The 22,591-nt window shown below is 44.3% G+C and overlaps 1 protein-coding gene across 6 annotated transcripts in view; it reads left to right on the forward strand.

The window, feature by feature from the left end:
- The first annotated feature begins 4,430 nt into the window (after nt 1-4,430).
- The window catches only part of LOC118506256 (transcription factor AP-2-epsilon), a 72,393-nt gene continuing 54,232 nt past the window's right edge, over nt 4,431-22,591 (forward strand). For 4 of the 6 annotated variants that reach the window (XM_036043142.1, XM_036043141.1, XM_036043149.1 and 1 more), the window contains exon 1: nt 4,431-5,980. Coding sequence is in view for 2 of the 6 variants with exons in the window: in XM_036043150.1 (XP_035899043.1) it covers nt 5,972-5,980 (9 nt within the window). In the remaining 4 variants the exon portion in view is untranslated. The remainder of the gene's footprint in view (nt 5,981-22,591) is intronic. The other 2 variants (XM_036043143.1, XM_036043151.1) reach the window with 2 other exon arrangements.

The raw sequence follows: 22,591 nt of genomic DNA on the forward strand, positions 1-22,591 counted from the left end.
GTGGTTGTATGAGATGAATAATCCTTCTTCCGAGTCAGGTTTGTCAGCAAAACCATGACGACAGCATCACAAATTAGAAACCTCCCAACCCTCCATTCCGTTGGCCGTTCCGGCGAGGGTGTGTTGTCGCCCACCGGCATCATTTGTCCACCGCCACGCCATAATCCATAATGCATGCCGGCATGTATGCTTAATGCTCCAATGACTTCACTTTGCCCCTTGCTTTCCTTCTCCACTCCCTTGCCCCTTGTCAAGAATTACTATTCCTAGAAGATCCTTTTTAGGATATCCTGCCCGCTGTGCACGAGCGCTCGCTACTCACACTAGTTGTCACTGGCAGGGTCGGTTTCGCGATAGTAGCCGCTAGGCATGCTCGGTTGGCGTTTCGCGCTGGAATATGTTTATTAATTAAACCGATTATTATTACTATTCCAGCACGGTTGCTGCCAGCTCTGCTGTTAGTAATTCTGGCGAGGTGTTGCCACGAGCGAAGGAATATTATGCTGCGGCATGTTCGGTAGTGCAACAGGAGCGATCGTTGGGAAGGAATTTAGTAGAAATAGCAGTAAAATAGGTTCAATTTGCTATAATAAATATTTATTTACGTTTATTGAGAAATTTCTTCTTATTAGATTACTTTTATCAACATATTCCATATTGCATAATTAACTTAAGCCAAATATCTTGACTGAGAAATTACTCACATACTTCTTAGTTAGCTTTGACTTCTTCTTCTTCTTCCTTGGCACTACTACCTCGAGAGGTGTAGACCTGCCATTTCTGGCTTTCTGTGACTTAATTTTACCCGTAGTAAAGTAGCCAGCCCTATGTACGGAGAGACGATCTCTGGATAGGATTTGAACACCGGTCCTGCCGTGTGAAGACCGGCGCCGCTGTCGCCTCGCCTACCGGGTCGCCCTTATGCTAAGACTTGGATTGGACTGTATATTCTTGTTGAGTGAAGATTAGTTCTGTTCTATTAGATTGTTATCCAAGTTTGTTGCGGAGCTCATAAAAGGATCTAGATTTATGTACGTTTCCATCTAATTTCGTTACTGTTCTTTAACTTGATCTTAATCCATGGAGTGTTATGGGGCGAAGCATCGAGCCAAGCATCCAAAGACTGAGTTTATTGGATTAATGTTGTTGCCCGAATAGTGTCTGGATAATCACCCATGCCATGAATGGCCAAAGCACGATTTTTCATGTATGTTTGCTATTTTTATACGCACTTTTACATTTTCATTTTTTAGATTATTTTTTTAATGTGGTTTTTAGTTCTTTTAATCCTTTATTAGTAGATTATTGTATTTGAATCAATTTTTTGAGTAGTTTATCGTTTTTTGGTTTATGTTTCTGAATCATATATTATCAATTACACGAACTTTTAGGGTTGATTTAAGCCATCTATAAAATGAATTACAATGACAGTACAGCTTTTATATTATTTACACTTTTTCTTGGAGTTTTCAGTTAAGTCTTCCCTAAAAATTTTTTTTTAATTTCTTCTCTTGAAATATTGTTCTGGAATAAGGGACCCTTTCACGATTTCGAGAAAGAAATGTCTTCAACCCGATATGAATTGTATTCTTTTTTGTAATCTAGTTTCGGCCAGGCCATGCTTGAACAATATAAAATATGGATATACTGTCATATCAACAGTCTTTTATTTAGACAGGCCAAGAGACAGTTATTCGAATCTGCTGACATGATATTTTTACCTAGAATTACTATGGAAATATAACTCTGCTATTCCCTTCGTAATAACATTATCATTCTTTGTTTTTGACTCACCAATGTTATGATACGATATTCAATAGATACTTAATAAGATACTACCAACTGTTTTTTACTATTTGCTCTACCTTTTAAGATAAAGAACTCCCTACAAGATACGATACTTACGCCTATTGACAACGTTTAATGATTCGAATGATGTATAGATTCATAACTAGAAACATTCCTACTCCCTCGCTCTCTCTCTCTCTCTCTAGATGGCTTCCTATAAACGCTTTATAGCACTCATCCCCGAGCTACGACGCACTACGCACAGCATCGGCTCAACTCAATTTGCACTAAAATTGCGACAAAATGGTTCCTGGAAGAATCGGTAAAACACATAAAACCAACCCATCCACCCACAGTGCTGAGCTCCTTCCCATTTCCCGTTTCCTCCGCCCATTAACGACCATTCATTAAAGTGCAAAAACCACCCTTACATTTCGGGCGGTACACAAGGGCGAAAAATTGTGCCAAACGTCAAGCGTGCACGAGGGAGCATCCAAGAAAAAGGGCTGTTTGTCTTTAATCAGCAGTAAAACCCGAGCCGAACACGGAACCAACCTCATCCCCGGAATGGAACGCAAGCCACCGGTTAAGGGTGTCGTAAAGCGTACCCCGGCGTACCGGTTACCGGGCATCACACTTGCACGGTACGGAGAAAACTTTTCCTGCCTCCTTGGGCGCACGTTAGGACGTTGGAAGGAAAAGAAATTGTTATTGCTCCGCATTCGCTTTCGCCGCACAAAATGGAACCCATAACAGTATTTCATCCTCCGAAATGATCTACTCGTTCGCGCCGGTGCTGGCCCGAATTTTCCACCCTTTGTAATGACACTCCCGGTTGGGACCAAGAGGGAAAAAGTGCAGCAGTAAATTCTGGCATTTTATAGCCTTGCAGGTTCGGCCCTCTTGCGGTCCGCATCGATTCGATTCGTGGCAAGGATCCAGGGCAATCTAGGAGCTACTGCTACTCCATCCATTCACCCTGCAAGGAGAAGATACTGCCCGCCAGCCACCCGAAACAGTAGAAAGGATGGCGGAAAAGTTTTATGTAACTTTAATAAATCCCTTGTCCTCCCGGAGCCTGCCAATGCCCACCCGAGTCCTGACAGATTCCACCGGCAAGCATCGATAGTCGAGAAAAACGGAAGGGAACCGTACCGGAAAATTCTTTCCCGGTAGCATCTCACACACATATATATCCTTACCCACCACCAGGTCCGCTAAATCTCGGCCACCCATACAAGGATACAAGGGCGCGAACCATGCCCGAAAGCCGGAGCCATTGCCTCGGGAATCGCTTTTCGCGCACCTCGGGCATAAGGAAAGGGATAGCATATGACACCCAGGGAAAGGGACCACTAGTGAGGACTCGCCTGTCGACCGCCTTTCCACGGAGGTAACATAAGGAAAGAGATATCCTGGTACGGTCCCTGGAGGCTGCAGAAGAGTGTTGTGTTATCGCTCGAAGCAGTTGTACATAAGGCTCGGGGATTCTTGCCATGTACTCTCCGCTTCCGTGATGCATCCGACGCTGGCAGGGGTGGGTAAGGAAAAAAGAGGAGTTTTGGAAGAAGGAGGCAGAGCGAAGATTGCGCTTTTGCAGGCGTTGTAAAAACTCCATCCTCGATTGTGATTCTTCCACGTATGGTTAGTAGTAGTAACACGTGCACAAATTTAACCATGAAGATATTTTCACCAAAAGAGAGATGAGAGTCAACACAGTTTACAAGAAGATAAGCGTTCGAAATTCTACGAATTTTAATATCGATATCATCCGTTCCGACAACAATCCCCGAACTTTGTGCATAGTAGTAGTAAAACCTTCGCGTCTTCACTTCTTCCTGCTGCGCGCCGTACGGGGTCAAGAATTGAACTCTAGTAGACGAGAGATGGAGGTTGTGCAGCAGCTGCGCTCTTTCCAAGTACGCCACGGGCCCGCTCCACAGCGCCCAACGTTACACTGTACCAAAATGGTGCACAGAGAGCCTTGTGAGAGTGAGAGCCAAACAAACAGCGCTTATGGGCTTTTTGCTGCCGTTTGCTGCCACCGTGTGCAGTAGGGATTCAAGGGATGTTGTTGTTGTTTTTTCCACTTTTGTTTCCATCCACCTTGCCCTTTTGGGTTGCTGTTGCTCCCCTGCTTCCCGGGGACGCCACGGCACAGACAGATACCCGAACGGCTGCTGCTGATGATGCCCTTCCGCACGCAGCATCCGACGTGAGCGCAAAAGATGGGCAAAAGGGCGTCTGAGTGAGATGGTGAGCGCGCGCGCTCCGAAGCGACAAATAGCCAATAGCCGCGTTTTGCTCGGAGCAATACGGGAAAGAGACGGCTGCCTGTTTCATCGTCGAGTAGGCGTTTCCAGCACGCATGCCTCTCTCGTACGGTGGCAAGCACACGTACACGCTCTCTCTCTCTCTCTCTCGCTCTCCCGCACACTCTTCAGTGCCCGAGGATTTACGGCCCTTTCGGCGGACGCGAAGCAACCCTGCAGCAAGTCGGTCCCGGTGCAAGGACACCGGCAAGGGCCGGGAAGTGGATGAACAGCACCAGCCGCAGCAGCAGCAGCAGAGTAAAAAAAAGAAACACATACAGAAGGCGCCCGAGCATACACCCTGCAGCTTCACCTGAGCACACACTTTCGATCGATCGATTGCGCAGAGCATTCGTGCTGCGCTTGCCGTTTCCGCGGGTTCGTTCCCTGAAGGAGTAGTGTTGGTCCGCTGAAGCCTCTCGCTGCATCATCATCACAACACACAACGGTGTCTGTCGTGCGTGTGCCGTTTCGTTTCGTATCCGCGGACCCGCGTGCTGTGCGTTTGTCAGTTGACACGGGCCGGACACGGCGGACAGTTCGAATTGCGCCCTCCGTTCGGACAAACGCCACGCGACCTAGTAGAACCCGAAACCGTGCTTACTACCGTGGACGTGTGGACGTGTGTGTGTAGTACAGCAGTAGTACCCGGATGTAATACTGCACCCTCCGAGTGTCGATCAAACAGAATATTGTGGTGAATCTATCGTTTAAATGTGTGCTTGTGTCGGTGTGTGAGTGCCAAATAAAGATGCTCAGAAATTCTGAGAATCAAGTGTCAAAATCACGGCACCCCGCTGAGTCATCCTGTTTTGCTGTTATCAGTGCATCCAAGTAGACTACACCAAATTTCATTTTACGACGTACTAGATTGAATCACTGCAGAGTTATCTACCATACTATCTTGCGAAAGAAGGATACCGAGAACGCTTGGAAGTTAAATCTCAAGAACCAAAGGTGTGTTTTCTCGTAATGTTAATCTCCTCGGCAGATCTCCTCCAGCAATACTTATACCAAACAAGGTGAACAACAGCACGAGCATATGGTGGAAACAATAGGGAGTTAAACAGCAAATAGCGTGCCAAAGCTATCTTACCAACAGTTTCCATCAAAACGTCTCAACTGACGGCTAGTGAACGGGACACGCGCAAATCTAGCGACCACGTCTGTACGCGGCACTCTTGCCACTCTGTAACCTGTCCCTCGTACTGCTAGACGGGCAGTCAGCCTACCTTACACAACACCTTAATCTCCCACACTTCAAGCTGCATTACTTAAGCGTGATACTTTAATGTGCCTTTTCCAGCTCCGAAAGCCAAGAGCGCGAAAACTACAACAAAACACACCACCACCACGACCAGACATATCCCGACCGAGAGCACTGGGGAGATCAAATCGGCGCTAAATTGGATGCATAAATTTGTCGTGATAAAGTGTATGTAAGTGTGTGTGTGTGTGTGTGTCAGTGAGTTAGAGGTGTGTGTTCTTTCACAATACAAATTTTCCCACTAGCCATCAAGTACAAGAACTACTGCTGTCGAGTTGTGGCCATTCGGAAAGCAGCGTGATTCTCAGTGAACGTGATTAACAAGTGAGACTATTCGGAAAACCTTTTACGTAAAAAAACAAAGCTCAGTAGCTCAGTTCCTCGCCACACCGCAGTTCCCACGTGTTGTAGTGAGTTGTTTTGTTGCCTGTGCAAGAAGTGTTGTGTCAGTCAAGGTGTGTGTTTAAGGACTATCGAAAGGTGTGCGAACCTGTGCGCGTGTGTGTAATTGTGTGAAAGAAACTGCTACATTCGGCGTAAGATTCACCAGCAAAACCGGACCTTCGGACAACCAGGACCAGCTAGCTAGAATATCCTCTGCGACATGATTATGGTATGAATAGTTTAAAGCTTCCATAAACGCAAATCTACTTTTAGCGCCTAAAGTTATGCACTTCGTCGTTCAATACACACTTAAAATATCGCCAGAAAAGACTTTAAACCCCAAACATACTCCAAATGGAATTCCGTTCCCACGATACGCATAGTCCTACCGCAGTCTATCACGAAAACATAGCTTCCCACGGCTCATTATCATTCCGAAACCCCAATGCACGAACAAAACAAGCCTTCAAAAAAAATCAATCAGAAAACTTAATATCGCATCGCATGCAATCGTCAGGCGTCCAATAACCGATAGATTGGATGAGCTTTTGATCCTGGGATCGGTTGATGCCCCATTGCTAACTCTGTTTTTTTTTGTGCTGTTGGGTTCTTTCTTGCGAAAATGCAACACACCAGCACCAGAAACTACTGCTGCCCGGCCAGTGGAAAAGGGAAACGTAGAAAACAGTTAAACGTCTAGAAATTATTCAAATTGCTATCGCCCACGGTTATTCGGGTGGTTTGGCAAGGTGAGCAACTGTTCTCGTGTTCTCGGCGTTGGCTGGGGTGTTGAAAAGCTCGGAAGATATAAGGTTAAAGAAATTATGGTGAAACATGTTCATCAAAGGTTATCTGCTAATGTAGCATTAGAAAAAAAACCTTTCGAAATGCCTTGCAAAATACATTATGTCCATTTAAGACATAGGAGTAAGTCGTGTTTGTTTTATTTATATGTTGAACAGAGGTTGGCCTAAAATATTAAAGTATATTAGCTAGTGCGTTTGAGTAATGAACGAAACCTTATAAATGTCTATCTGTCAAATTTGTAAGTATCCTAGCACACAACGAAGACGTTAGTTTCTGCAATTGCAGATACATAAAAGTCTATAGTCTATAGCCCTTTTTAGCGAAATCTTTTTGAAATCTCGCATCATGTAGCCTGGCTTTATCATATTGAAACGGCCAAATTAATGATGATTAAAATTGCTCTGCAATTATTTATTTAATTTTTTTTATCCATTACTAATACAAAACCGATGAGATCCTTCAGCTGTTTAAAGCTGTCAGTTGAAGAATAGGTTATCAGAACAAAAATGTACAAAAGAAGTCTGTGACCATTTACCATTGAAATCATTAAGAGCGATACACAGCATCTTTAATGAAAATGTTGATAGACTCAGAAGTTTCCTACCATCTCTAGGATGCATGTCAACGGCACAAACATCCTCTTTTAAAATGTCTTTCATTTCACATCGGCAAACATCGGCGGGATAAAAGTGATCATTAAAAATCTTGTCCGCGATGATTACTGGGCCCAGTGCACGCCATTACCTTTACTCGTAGCTCCGGCATGACTCACCCTGAATCGCGACATTTCCTGCGATTCCACGCATCGTAACATTGTAAGTCACCACCCTGAAAGCGTCCATGTTGTCTGTTCATTTGTCTTCCCTTCATTCGTCGGCTCGATTGTGCATGATACGTGTGTTTGTAGACTGTGTACTTGTTTGTTCCTCCTCGCACTACCCCCTCGGAGCTGTTCAATTTATCACGCTCATCATCATCACCACCGTCGTCAGCCGGGCATCCTACCAACCTATCGAAGCGAAGTCATCCGCGTGCGTCGATCGATCGATCGAAACGAATTCCGGTTGGTTGCGCTCCGGCGGGTTGGTGCGTACAGACAGGAGAATCAACAATGTACCGAAGAGGCTAGCTCCATTTTCGGTTATTGATTTGTTGCCTGGCACGATTTTTCGGTGATCGTTCTCGTACGCCACCAGCAACCAATCCGGAAACGTCACCAATGTATACATACACCCTTCAGGAGGGGGTTTCGCTTATATAATCACTTTACAGGCAGAGTTTATGTTGCTGGAGTCCGGGTGGAATTTCGCTCGGTGACCAGACCCGGCTCCCATAAAGCAAACAACAACAACACGGGGCCAAAATACATTTCGACACTTAGAACTGGTATCTTGAAGCGGAGCGGATGTCCAAAGTTTGTGGTTTCGTTCCCGCCACGCCGCCGAAAGCCCTTGGCCCCTTTCCGGCCTCCGATTTTGTGCTCGGACGATGTAGCAGGGCACCGCAAAAAGGGAACGGGGTAAGGCTGGTGGTTTCCCTTCCGGTGTGCTAACCTTGCCAGTGGCGGGAAAAACTTCACGTACCATCGACCCGAAAAACGGGTGAACGCGAAGGGCCGGGGGGGGGGGGGCGTGTGCCGGGGCTGCCATCAATTAGTAGCTGCTGCCGGCTCTGGCGGTAAACTTTAACGAGAAAAACCAGTATCCGGCAACGCTCTGGCCGTGCAAAAGCTTTTACGTACGCATCACCCCGAACGACGGCGGTGCGGTACGGCGGTGTGGAGGGGAATGGGTGGGCTTTCGCAACTCCGTGATATCCGAGGCAGAGGGTTGGTCTTGTGGTTTTGTAAACCTTGTACCCGTGTGCTAGGGGTTTTTGAAGATGAAACATAAACGAAAGCGTACACATTCAAGTAGACGGTTCTTTAATGAGCACGACCGAGCAGCGAGGTTCGGAGCGGCACAACATTCTATTTAAATTCCTTTTAAAGGGGCTATTCTTGTCGTACACATTTCAAAGAAATAGGTATATAAATAATGTTTCCTTTATTTCAAAGACATCTTGAGCAGGACACAAGAATCTCATCACAAAAAAGGACCCATTCCGTAGAAGTGAATCTGAAAGCTGTGATAGTATCACTACGGTTTTTTTTAGAACTCACTCCCGGCATCATAAACGCAAGCAGTGCGAGTGGTTTGTTTCGCTGTCGCTGACTCGATCGATACACATTTCCCGGTGCCGCCGGGGTTGTAGGGAATACCATTTTTTCCAGGAACGCTCTTGCGCAGCTTTCCATCCATACAGCAGTTCCGTTGGCGTTGGGGTCGTGCTGACATTTGCATTGACACTGATACAATGCGTGCGTGTGCGAGGGCCTGCTAGTGCACTACTAACATGTGCACATTGGGTGTTTGGCGGGATAAAATTACAAATAAATGAGAATTGATACCGACAATTACTTAAAGACTATGGAGTATTTAGCTCAACTACTTATTCTATAATAGATGTTGTTTGAAAGTCGAAGAATAACCAGTGCATTATTTATTTTTTTAACGGCTTGGCCGAGTTGCATGTATAATTGACTTGCTCATAAAACACAAGTATAATATACTTCCTCTAACTTCTACAAATATTATATTTGATAGAAGTTCTGGTAGTAAATATTTACAAAGTCTATTTTAATTTGAACACTTATCGAAAGTTTATTATTTAAATTGACTACGCATCGTTTGTCTATAAAAATTGATAAAACTAGCTGTACTTCAACTTAGAACAAACCCATAATTCCAATGGTTTTTACTACAGCAAATAAGCGTAAAACTTAAATGCAAACGATAGGATTAATTTCGAAATTCTGTATAAGCTTCATTCTGTGACAGATTTTTATTTGTTTTTTTTTTCGTTTATTTATAGAGGCTTTGGGTCTTTGAGACTTCATTCGCCTCTAAATTCTGTGACAGAGATATCATATAAACCTATTTTTACAAATGCCACACACTGACTGCTTGCTTTATGATCGTTTTTTTTTTTTTTTGTTTGTTATGAGTTGCTTCGTTAGATAGCCAGCCCAATAAATCGTGAATAAACTCCTTCTATTAACTACTAAGTGCCATTAAGTAATTGACGCATGATTATTTTTTTACAAATCACCAAAAACATCATAGGATGTAATTTTTTTCTCATGGAAGCTCTGCGATTCTGCTTCACATTTATTCACAAAGATTTTTCCTCAGCAATCTACAGTAGCAAGGCAGTCCGGTGGGAGAGGTGACAACGATGCCGGTCTTCAAACGGCAGCACCGTGGTTCAAATCCCATCCAGACCCTGCTGCCCGTACATACGGCTGACTACTTTACTCCGGGTAAAATTACGTCACTGAAAGCTAGAAACGGCAGGTCGATGCCTCTCGAGGTTGTATTCCATCGAAAAATCCACCGAAAAATAGAAATCCATCATAATTGATTCTCGTACACTGAAATTTGACAACACAACCGCCCACTGTGCAGTGCCATAATGGAACAATCAGCTAAAGGCTTAGAAATTAGTATTTTTATTGCTGCTCTCACTCTCTCCTGTATGTGTGTGTGTGTGTGTGTCTCTCTCGCTCACTCGACATCATTTGCATATGTATCAGTAACACCATCCCCGAGGCAATGATATGCGTGCGTGCATTATGCAGCACGGCCGATATCGATCTCGGGGGGGAGCGGGATGCTAGTAGAGCAGCCGACGGTTAGCTAGCAATTGTCGCACCGATTAGTGGCGGTACGATGGAACTAACCGTGGCACCACACGTTCAGCTGGACATGACAAATGAGTTTTACTGTGGCGCTTGCAAAATGCAAAAGGTCACCGCCGGGAGTGCCGGGAGACGCGGAATGATTGTTTAGATAAATCGCTTCTGATCTCACATTTCCATCAGTGCATCAAGCATCAACACGCTGTAATGCAATCGGTGTAAAAATAATCACCCACCAACGATCGGCCTACTCATCGGTGGGACAATGTAAAGTCACACCGTTACGCCCGTTCTCAGTGGAGCTTAATTTTACCACTTCATTATTTAATGGTCCGATTCCAGCTTTTTTCCTGTTCCACATGAGTGCGTACAAATTTAATCTAATCCAAACATGGTTTCACACACCGTACCACATACACTGAGGCACACACATCAGCTTCAGGGAGTTTTTTCAGTGTGTGGGTGTGTGTGTGTGTGTGTTGGGTGGGTAATATGTTACACGCACCAGGGTAATGAACACATCATCCATAAACCACACAAGGTAAAACGGTGCATGATTAATGTCGTTCGATTTGTTGCGCCCCCGTTGCAAATGGCTGGCGCAACATTGGTTTCCAGCCGCAGAGAAATTGGTTTCAATGTGCGGATGTAGATTTTGTGGCGAGTGGAGCGTATGAGTCCTTTTAGGATTTTCGTTCCACACAAAAAAACAACCAACAGGCTCAGGAGCGAAATCGATTCTGGTTTAGCAATAGCGGTGCAGACTGGAACATTCCTCATCGATTGATGGGGAAGATGTGGCCATATTTTTGACGCTCGTTAGCAGGACCATCACAGCTCGAGATCATCTGTTTTGCTGTGATTCATCGTACAAGCGTCGTTTGGGGTGAAGGCGGGTTAATAACTCTTTTACCCCTTTTCTTTCCGGTGATGAGTCCACAGTAATCTTCCGTAAATGTCCATTAGCAGCGTACGGTTCACCAACGCAAAACAAAGACGAAACAAAAACACACGTGCGCTCAACCTTCCAACCTTGATTGAGAAATAGGTGACCCACCTCTACTAGAATCTTACGCGGAGTGCACTCGATTCTAATGATGGTGTACACGGCGCGGCAAGATAAAGCTCATTTCCTGTTGTCAATCATGCGGCTGCGCACAACTAATAATCAATCTAAAAATCGTTTCACCCTTTACGAACACGGGGAAGACGATCACAATTCGGATCGCAAGCGTTACTGAAACGAAGTGATTAGTGGGGCAGGTCTCTCCATCATTGGGGTGAGACTTTTGCCTTTCTCTCCTTTTCACTGCTTCCTCGATTGAAGTAAACGATTAAAAGGCATCAAAGACGTCCCAGTGACACCCAAACCGACGGATGAGCTGGCCATAGTTCAAACGACATTAGGCTCGGAACGATCGGAAATGATCGCTCAGTCAGAGGGGAAGAGCTTCTTTCACTATTAAGTACCGTTTAGCCGTGAGTGAAGGCAGGCCGGGAGATGGATGGGAGAAGGATCCTTTGTGGGAAGGTTATGATTTCGGGAATTCAGTTATTGGGGGAGTAATTATGAAGTGCATTTTAACGTTATTAAAATGAAAGGGAGGATGTAATTAAGGATGTAACAAAGGATTAGGTAAAACATTTTAAAAGGACTCTCGGGATTCGTGTGCAAGTCACAAGACTTTAGAAGTTGATCAACTTTTTTTACACTAATTCTACTAGAACGAACACAAGATCGAAATTACTTACTCCATTTTCTTAGAAATTCTAGAAGCTACGAAAATAAAACCTCCCCTGTATTACCCCTATATTTGTTTTATATTTTTATCTCATTTTTCATCTCTTTTCATCTCGTCAAACTCCTATTCTCAACAGTATTTTTTTTGTTTTTTCTTATTTATTTTTAATTATGAAATCATTTTACGGGGTTTTTCAGTTGATAAGGCAACAGCATCCATTTTTATGCCATGCTTCTTAGAGGGAATGGCAAACAAAGCTAGTTGAAATTGAAACGGCTTCAGGTAATGGGGCAATCAAACACCTTTGTGATGTCCACAGCATCCGCAGATTTGTGATTGTGATGTCCACGGCTTATATTCTCATGGTAGCTGTTGATATTGCTCGCAATTACCCGAGCGCTGAAAGGACGTGTACAATATCAACGGTTACTATGACAATATATTCTGAGGACATCGCAATAAAAGGTATTTGATTTCCTTGTCGTCTGAAGCCGTTTCCATATCAACTAGCTTTGTTTGCCAATTCATCGAAGGAGCCTGCCATAAAAATGGATGCTGTTGTCAAAATTCCTGTATATTTTCCATTTTTGTTGTTGTTATTTTTGTTATTTTTTGTGTGTGTAACTAAATCATATTTAAATAATCTACTTTGCTGTTGGAGTTTCTCATATCTATTTATTGGTTTATAGTTTGATAAAATGATATTCTTGGGATTTTCACCACTTCCTGTGTTAAGTTATATCACTTAGTTTTATATTTTATTGTTTTTATTATCTCCAGAATCTTTTCTTTATTTTGTAAACACTTAGTCTTGTAACTTTGATTGTCGAATATATTCCAAAAACTGATGTTAAAGCTGTTTGTGTTCAATATTTTTAATTCAATTCAAAATGCTATTTGAAGCGGCCCGGTACGAAAGCGGCGCCGGTCTTCACACGACAGGACTGGAGTTTAAATCCCATCTGGACCGTTCCTCCATAGTGAGGACTGACTACCCAACTATGCGGCAACAAATAAGTCTAGTAAGCCACAAATGGCAAGCATGACCTAAGAGATCGTTAGGCCAAAAAAAAGAATGAAATACTATTTTGATTGTTACTAATGAAGTACAAAATAGCACTTTAAATTGGCTCTTACAATGAAGCATGTTTCTGTTAAAATGTATATAAGAACTTCCACCTTCCCCTGTAACAGCACCAAACCCTTAAGAAAGCACCAAATTAAACTGATCATTAAAAGAACCCGAAGCATTCTGCCCGTCCCCGGGTTTATGTTATCAATTATCAACGTTCTCCCCTGCCGGTTTGCTTTTTATTGCACTCGGCGAAATGTTTGGTCTCCATGCAGCCAAAATCAAAGCGCGCCCAACCAGTGAGCGATAATTTGCCTCGGAGTGGGCGATCGCACACTTTTTTTTCGTTCGCCGGTTTTATGGTGCTTTTGTTTTATGCTGGTGTCGGTTGGGTTCGGATCCTTTAGCCGGTCGCCTTCGATCATCCTTCAAATCTCGAAAGCTCAATCGGTTGAAGTTTGCGGAAAAAAACTCACGCTACACAGTCAAACGTGGAGTGTGCCGAGGATGATGTGTTGGCATCGCTGGCGTCGTGTTCCTTTTCAGTTTGGAATCGCTAAGGCACACCACCAGCAACGTTGAAAAAGGACTCAAGAACAGAAGAAAAAAAATCCTCAACCAAAAAAAAACAAGAAGATTGTTGCGTTTGTTGCGGCCTTTTCTCGCCACTTATGCCATCATCTCGCGCTGTCCATACCTTTTAGTCACGAAAGGCTGTCGAAGTACGAGTCTCGACTCACAGCCAGTCGCAAATTCCTAAACGCAGTCTCTGGCCTGAAGTCGAACTTATTGCCATAAAAGCGAACGTTCGTACAAAAAAAAACGGAACACACGAAGCGTAAAGAAATGGAAAGGAAGCTTTGAAGAAAAAAACAAACAGACTGAGCATAGAAGAGAGAGCGAGAGCGCGCCTGGCTAAAGGGATAGCAGCGCCAAGGAAAAACGTGCAGCAAGCAATTGACCCAAATTGTGTAATTATAAAATTCTTCAAATTTGTTGATGCGCTTCGACAGAATCTTCGTCGCCGTGGTATGTGGAGATTGTACCTTTCCGGGCAAGTCCGTCGAGTCCGTCGAACCGATCGCCGATAGCTCGTGCGAAAGGAGTTGCTGCAACGATAATGTGCGCTTGTCATCAGTTAGCTTCGAGTGCAGGCTGAAAGTGAATCATAATGCTCTGCTGTATCCAGCAAACGATTAGTTTACTTAACACATTACGTAGTGCTCGCGTCTCAGTCTACAACACTTTGTACGGTACGGGTGAAAAAAAAGGGAACGCTTGCCCACGATCACATACGAGAAGAAGATTTCTAATGTCAGACGGATAATACAAGATAACAGTTGTGACGGTGTGAGGCCAGTCCTATTCCTTCAGCCCGGACGTATATGATCGATAGCTAATTAGTGTGTATGACTTAATAGCGGTCATTAGGATAATTAATGAGAGAAGCCGTTGCCCGATCTGCAAATGTCGAGGGTAGGGTCAGCATTTATCATATGCATAAGCCGTCATACAGAAAGGGGGCTGTAAGGTGAGTCTACTGAAGAAGTGAAAGGAGGCTTGGAAGACACCAGGTGATAAAGAGTTTTGCTGATTGCTTTGATGATACGTTAATAACAAATAGTGTTGCACAAAGATTATTTGTCAAATTACATTCGTCTTAGTTTACATTTTGGGTTGGAGCTCGTATTTACCATATGTGGATCGCATTCTTCTTCTTCATAGCTTAACGACCTATTTTAGGTCATGCCTGCCATTTTTGGTTTATTAGAACTTTTTATACCGCGTGGTTGGACCGTCAGTCCTCACTACGTGGGACGGTACGGACGGGATTTGAACCTCGATCCAGTCGCCGACTAAAGTATTTATGTACGTTTATCAGGTTGACGAATACAATTTCAATTACATATTGAAATTCTTATCTTTTGCACGTCAGAATTGCTTCGGCCCTCCGCCAGGGGTTTCCCCTGACTTTGGATAATAATCTTTTGCCTGAAATGTTTTGTAAATTGGCTAATGGCTAATGATTTAATTTCTCGTCATTAACGTAATTAAAATTCACAAAGTCGACATAGGTCGACATAACTGACCAATGGCCAACACTACGCACTTAACGTTTGGTTTACAATACTGTGTTCAGTTCTTAAGTATATATGATTTGCAATTATCCCAGATAAATCGTTCGATCAATTTATTCGACGACAACAAAGTTTACTACAAGAATGCGTGCTATAATTTTCCATGAATTATCTTAAAAATTGTTGATGCGACAGCGGCCCTGGTCTTCACACGGCAGGACCGGGGTTCAAATCCCATCTGGACAGTTCTCCCGTAGTAAGGACTGAGTATCCAACTACGTGGTATCATTAAGTCTAGTAAGCCAGAAATGGCAGGCATAACCTGAGAGGTCGTTAGGCAAAGAAGAGAGAGAAGTATATGTCCTAAAAATATTCTCAAATAAAGCAATACGGCCAGGCCGTTCTTTACGAATAAAAAAAATATTCTGTTCAACTCTCACGATTTTTTTCAATAACAGACTTGCATTATAATCCTCTTCTTCTTCTTCTTCCCTGGCACTACAACCCCGTGAGGTCTTGGCCCGCCATTTCTGGCTTTCTGTGACTTGATTGTACCCGTAGCAAAGTAGTTAGCCCTACGTACGGGATCAAATCATTATAATCTAAGATCTGGAAATTTCAACCTACAAGATCCTTCTAAATAAAAATTTTAAACAACCCACCTGCTTCTTTCATCTACAAACTGTCTTAAACCATCCACAAACACCACCAACATCACCTGCGAACGATTCGAAACGCCTGTTAGTAACTCAATGCCACTACCGTTCATTATCATCAATGAGCAAACCGATACCGGCACAGACCGAACGCCACCTTCCGGCAACACACGCATCGCAACGGATGGCTCCGCACGAATCAATCATTCCTGGCGTGGAACCGAGCTTCGAAACCGATACACTGACAGCCGGCAACGATCTTGATCCTTGCCGGGTTGACCCCCTCAGCTCGGGTCGTCGAATTCTGTGTGCGCCACACACTACTCGGCTCGGCAACGTTATTTGTTAAACCATAATTATATCGTTGAAGGATGTGTGGAACGGTGAAGAGTCGGTGCAGGTTCGAGAGACAATCATCACTAGACGCTAGAGTCTTCATAAACAGACATTCAAAAACCAAGAAAGACTTGCTGGATGGAAAATATACCGGCTTAGAATCGGTATCATTAAAATGTTATTAGTTTTTTCCCCTAGCTTTCGATAGATGTAGAGCGATGATCGAAGTGATACCGTCGATCTAGTGCTAAGCAGAACGTGCAACCGTCCTGTGGCTTTGGTTTGGGCGTCGGTTGGACGGCACGTGATTGTGCTGGCACCACCCCGTAAAACCACAAACTAATAGCACCCGTGTGTCTGACCAGCATTGGCACAAGAAAAAAAAAAGCCGGCTTAATTCGTCTAGAACGAAGCTGTAAAAACTTTAAGATGTTGGGAAGAGGACAGCATTAAACAACAAAAAAAAACCGCCCGTTTTCTGGCGTCCATCGAACTCCACCCGTGCGCGAACGTAAAACACCCAGCATGAACTTCACCGCACCGGTTTGTGGTCATATTCTACCAAAGGGAATATTCTTCCACAACCCGGGACGATACCTCAAGATGCCGCCTCCGAAACGAAGAGGAAAAAAAAGCTACAACTGTCTCAACGCAGCACGGTCCGGGCGAAAGATAAATAAATTAAGTTACATCACGCTCTTTGGCGTGATCCGAACCAAACCGCAAATGCCTGGCTTTCCATTCAAATCTGACCCTGGGCCTGGGTCTGCCTGTTACAATTAACCAGAAAGCGGAGCAGCTTTCATTCAGCGAGCTTAATTCGATTCTTTCATTGCATCCATTAGCACTTTCCTGCTCTCCATCCCTCGCTCTCTCTCTCAGGGATTCATTCCCTGGTTTGTTCATGTTCCCGGTTGGATTGGGCGTGTAATAATCATCCGTTCTAGGATCTCCGGCAGGGGATTCAAACACACCTAATGGCGGAGGTAGTACATCACCTTCATTCCTTTTTTGCATAGAAATGCACAAGACTAGCGGTGCAGCGAATGCAGCTCATTATGGTGCACCGTGCATTCACCGACCGGCGAAGTGACCACAAGTCAGCGAAAAAAGAAAACCCGGGGCGTCAACTACGGCCGGTTGCATTGTCGACGAGCGCACGCCACAAGAGACGCCCCGAGCGTGACAAATTGAATATTGCTAGGCGGTTGCATAGTACGATCCCGACCCTGTCAGACGAGATAGATCGCTTGGCAAACACTATTTAAAAAAGAAACTTTGATAAGAATAGACCGCAGCACGTTTTTTTGCCGTTGCGAATTCATCGCCTCCAGGTACGTTAAGAATCAAACACAGCGCCACCCATAATGCTAAACGATTTGACCTCAACTGGGCGCTCTGCTGCTTGGAGGAGCTGTTGGTGAAGCACCTACTCGTGCTCCTGGCAGGGGAAGGTGTCCGTACCAGCGGAATGATTTATGTGCACCCGAGCAATAAACTTTGGCAATCAATCCCCAACCACGGGATAAGTAACATATTTGTTTTACCGTTTCGAGAACTGTGTGTGTGTGTGTGTGTGTGTGTGTGTGTGTGCTGTGTTTTTGTTTTCACCCTCGTCAAGAATCGTGTACCAATCATGTACTGGTATTCTTAACCCGTCCGCAGCATAAATCATTGCATTTCTTGTGCTCACATGTGCTTGTGTGCTGCTCATCTCCGCTCAACAAATCCATTACTTCGCCACTCGGTGGCCCCGTGTGTCTCATCGATGGGAAGGATGGATTTTGTTGGCAGAAGAAGAATTGCTGAGGGATAAGCCTTGCGCTAGTGAGTGAGTGACTTGGTGGAGGGAAGTTATGGATCATACCCTTGTTTTTTTTAATCATCCTCTACACGGTGTGAGTCGAAAAAGTGGAAGCATTTATTTGCACCATTAACATCTTTTGCTGCTGGTGCCACCCGGCTTCAGTAACAGAAGGATCAGTATGCGCCGCTCGCACCGGAGAGAGAGAGATGATATCCCTGCCCCTAGTTGGCTTCTGGTACTTTGTGCAACAAGAAGGATACAAAAATGGGGAAGAAGAAGCGTGAGTTGAAAATTGATTTTTATGAATTTAGTTTGGAGTAGAGAATAGACTAGTGTAAACAAGTGCAGGGCAGAGGAGTTAACAGCTAGTGTTTAGGCCCTCTAGCGCGGGGCAAAGCGTATGGCGTATGATCTTATTATTTTTGAATCGTTTTTATATGAACGCTTCTCATATTTAGGGTATCGAAATTCCACCCTTAACGTAGGGACTTCTAGCTCAACGATACCTAAATCGGGTGCAAGCCAAACCACCTCTCTCCATCCTATTCTTTAGAGTCCCAAAGTATTCTTAGAGCTAGTGGTCCTTCAATATCTCATAATAAAAGTTGAATCATAATTGGATTTGAACCTGAGATCTAATAATAGATATAAATCAAATATCTTAAGCATTGTACTCTCGAGCACCAACAGAAGTGATGCGCTACATTTTTAAGTAAAGCTTCTAACCTCATTATTCAATGTCCTGACCAACAACGAATTTCTTTACTTCGTGTACAACAATTTGCAAAAAAACCATTTTAAAAGCAAATCATTATTCAATTAGCTCGTTCTATGCTAATTTGACCTTTTACTTATTAACTTCGTAAGTAACGCGTTTGCAAACACGGCAATTCCAAAGCGATATTCATTTGCAGCAAACCTTGAGACTTAAACGAACCCAAATACCTGCCAGACGGGGTGAAAACAGCAAAACAGGATCAAGCAAATCAGCGTTTGCTACCACCTTCATCTGTAGAAAGGTTTCTTTTATGTAAGTGCCCTTCAAAACAAAACAACAAACGTGGCCAGTAAGAAGAATGACACCGCTCTAAAACTATTCCACACAACAACAACAAAAAAATACAATTTCCTGTGTTTTTTTGTGTGACGGTGTCCCACCGCTGTCCCCACCAATGTTTCGGACCCGGGAGCCCCCTGGAATGTCCGGGCCCGCTTGCCATGTATGACCATCTGGTTTTGACTGGTGGCTCACCACCAGAACCAGAGGGCACGGGCCAAACACAACACCCCACCCTTTGGGGGGGGGAGTGCAGTGAAGACCCTTGGCCGGTGAGTCCGCGAGCGGTGCAAAAGTTATTAAATTGTGAAGTACGAAATTAATGACTTTTTTATTTTCTCTCCCTACATTCGAACTGCGTTGTAGCGCAGCGCTGCGCCGGTTGCAACAACAGCTGAGTCGAACCGAGTGTCTGAAGACGTTTGTTGCGAAGGGGCACAGAAGTTATGTCTGAAAAAGGCTGAATGAAATGGACAACGCGAATTGTTCGTTCCCAGTTTCCTGCCTTCCAAAAGACAATTCAGTTTTAATGGAGAACCGAAACACAGACACTGGGGGAAACTCATTAAAATATAGATTAGAGAAATACCACAACTTCGCACAAATGCCCAAATTGGTGCTGTTTCTTCGGTTTATGAGCATGAAACCGTTGCAGTACTGAGTGGCATCCAGCGTTTCCAGTTTTTCGGTTTGATATTAGAATCCGCATGATCGTTCCTGTGAGCCGATGAGGCACATTCTAGAGCCTCAAAACACAGATCAATGAGTTTGGATCGCGAGGATCTTCTCCATCGTAACGAACATTTTTACAGATGTATGATTTATGTGTTCCAGCCGGGTTGTGTTTTCCTCCCCTCAACAGCATCCTTCCCTAACCCATCTCCCCCCGTCGTTTACGTAGACTGAAACTCAAAACAATCCGATTTAAATTTACGACCTCATTTAAGCACGAAAAATCATTAGTTGACCCACAAACCAAATTTCCCGCCAGGATTCTAGTTATTCGTCGCGCCACAAGCTTTATTACCTATCCGGCAGTTGCAGGCTGGAATGTTTGTAGTCCATTAAAAATCTCGGTCCCCCTTAAGTCCGAGCCGGGATGGTTTTGTCCAGCCCGGGGATGACATGCGCAAGCACCTAACTTTAGCGTAATAGGAGTACCACTTAAACCTACGCTACGAGGGCTACAATTGTGGCCATGGCTTTTGTCTTTCGCGCGCGGGGTTACCGGATTTTCGCATTTTGTTTTTAATTTTTGCCCTCGTGCTTTTTACCACTGCGTTTAACTGCTGCTGCTGGTGCATTTTTAATCTCCATAAATTATACCTCGCAAACGTCATTGCAGTCATTGCAAGACGGGTTTGGGCTGCTCAGTGCGAGTGCGGGCGCTCGCGCGCGCGCATTGTAAAACTCCTGCTGCTTTTGGTCTTTCGCGTTTTGCAATGCGCGGCCAATCATAATTCCTCGGTCATATAGCCGGAGCAGTTGCAAACAAAAACGTTGAAACAAAAGGGAAAACGCGAAAACAAAAACCACTCGCAATCCTTGCGCACTCCTCCAGATCGTGGTGGAATGCAGCAAAAACATGAAACCGTGAATGAAACGACGGGGTGCAATTATGATTTCCGCACACACCAGAAACCGGCCGAAGAACGGCTTCGGCTCCGGCTTCTTGGGCAGCGCAGACTTCAAAACCTGCCAGCCTCCGGTACGCGGCGCTGTCTGCCGAATCCTCCAGATCCGGCGATCCTCAAACCGCGACACGATCAGCACCGAGAGTGGTTTAACGACGCGCACCGGACAGCGTTTTGCCCCAAAACGATGCTAGTGTAACCTCGGTAGCATGCTACCACTAATATGTTAGTTGAAAATTACACCCTGCCCAGGTGGTTTGCAACTCCGTGGGGTTAAGCAACGTTCAAATTCCGGTCCGGCCGCCACACCGCACAACCAGATCGAGACAGGCGAATTACAGACCTGGGCTGCGTACGGCACGTACCAAACAGCAACAAATCGGAAGCTGCATCCACCTCAGCAGGGGAACTAACGGGCTGCTCGCTGGCCAAAGAAACAATTTATATCGCAAAAAAAAGGGGGGGCGCTTTGGGGTTGCAATTTAACGGAAGCACTGTGGGTATGCGTTTAAAGGATGGACTTGCCACCCTCCCTAATTCGATCGAACGATGAGTTTTGCGGGGATAGCAGCAGCAGGCTCGTTAATTGAGCTGTACGATCGATTTACCGATCTCATCAACATTCCTACTTGCTGGGAGAGTTTTTCGCGCGCGGACAAGGGTGCGTAATTACGATAATCGCATGGATCGCGTTGTATTCCGGGGGCATTAGTCATACTTAAGCGGTGGGTCTTGAAATGGAGGCACCGAAGGCTAATAAAGCGTGTGCGTAAAGTAAGTGTTTGATTTGTTGAGGGTTCAAATTAATGTAGGGCATATAGGGAGTTTAATTCAATTAAAACTATCGATGGGAATCGGTCCTGAGTATAGGGAGATTGAAAATGGCTTATGTTTTTGTTGCGGTATTTCTTCGAGAATGTCTTCTTTTTTTAGAGATTATTATCTCTGGTTCTTCTTCTATGATTGCCTATTTCACATTGCGTCAGATGGATATTTTAGCAAATTTTATACTGCTAATTTTTTTCTGTGGGGCAATCCGGTTGCCGAGGCAGTAGCAAATGCCAGTCTACACAGGGCTGGACCGTGGGTCGAATCCCATCCAGACCGCCTCCCCGAATGCTGGACAGCAAGTTACGAATCACTAGAAATCGTAGACTCCACGCATGGCTCAATGGCTCTACACATTACTACTACTTCTTTATGGTCCTTTACTCATCTTCTTCAAACATATCATTAATGGTTCAAGAATATGTTACAGATTTATGATGATGGTTACCTATTTTAAAACTTTTACATACTTTTCTCTAGCATTTTGTCAAAGGTATGCCTGTGGTTGTCACTTACAGAGCGTTAATATTTACACTATATGGTCAGCATGCTTGAGTACTCATTGAAAAGTCAATACAGAAGTCTTTAAATTGTTGTCCTTACAACAATCGTGGCCTTGGAAAAACAATATGAATATTATTTAATTATACCACATGCTTTTTCTTCTTCCTTGGCACTGCAACCTCGAGAGGTCTCGGCCTGCCATTTTTCTTGCTTGCTGTGACTTAATTTTACCCGTAGCAAAGTAGTCAGCCCTGCGTACCGAGAGGCGGTCTGGATACCACATTAAGCTTGCAAAAAAAAAGCTATAAGTTGGAACAAATTGCTGTGCGTTGTAGAAACACTTCTCAAATTATCTTGAGAATAAGCTAAAAAAAATGGCCCAGTGATAGATGCGACAGCGGCGCTAGTCTTCGCACGGAAGGACCGGGGTTCAAATCCCATCCGGACCATTCCCCATAGGACTAACTATCCAACTATAGGATATCAATAAGTCTTTTAATCCAGAAATGGCAGACATGACCAAGAGAAGACGTCATAAGGCCAAAGAGAAGAAGAAGCTAAAATTATCTAGAAATCAGTT

The sequence above is a fragment of the Anopheles stephensi genome, chromosome 2 (assembly GCF_013141755.1).
Source record: "Anopheles stephensi strain Indian chromosome 2, UCI_ANSTEP_V1.0, whole genome shotgun sequence".
Lineage (NCBI taxonomy): Eukaryota > Metazoa > Arthropoda > Insecta > Diptera > Culicidae > Anopheles > Anopheles stephensi.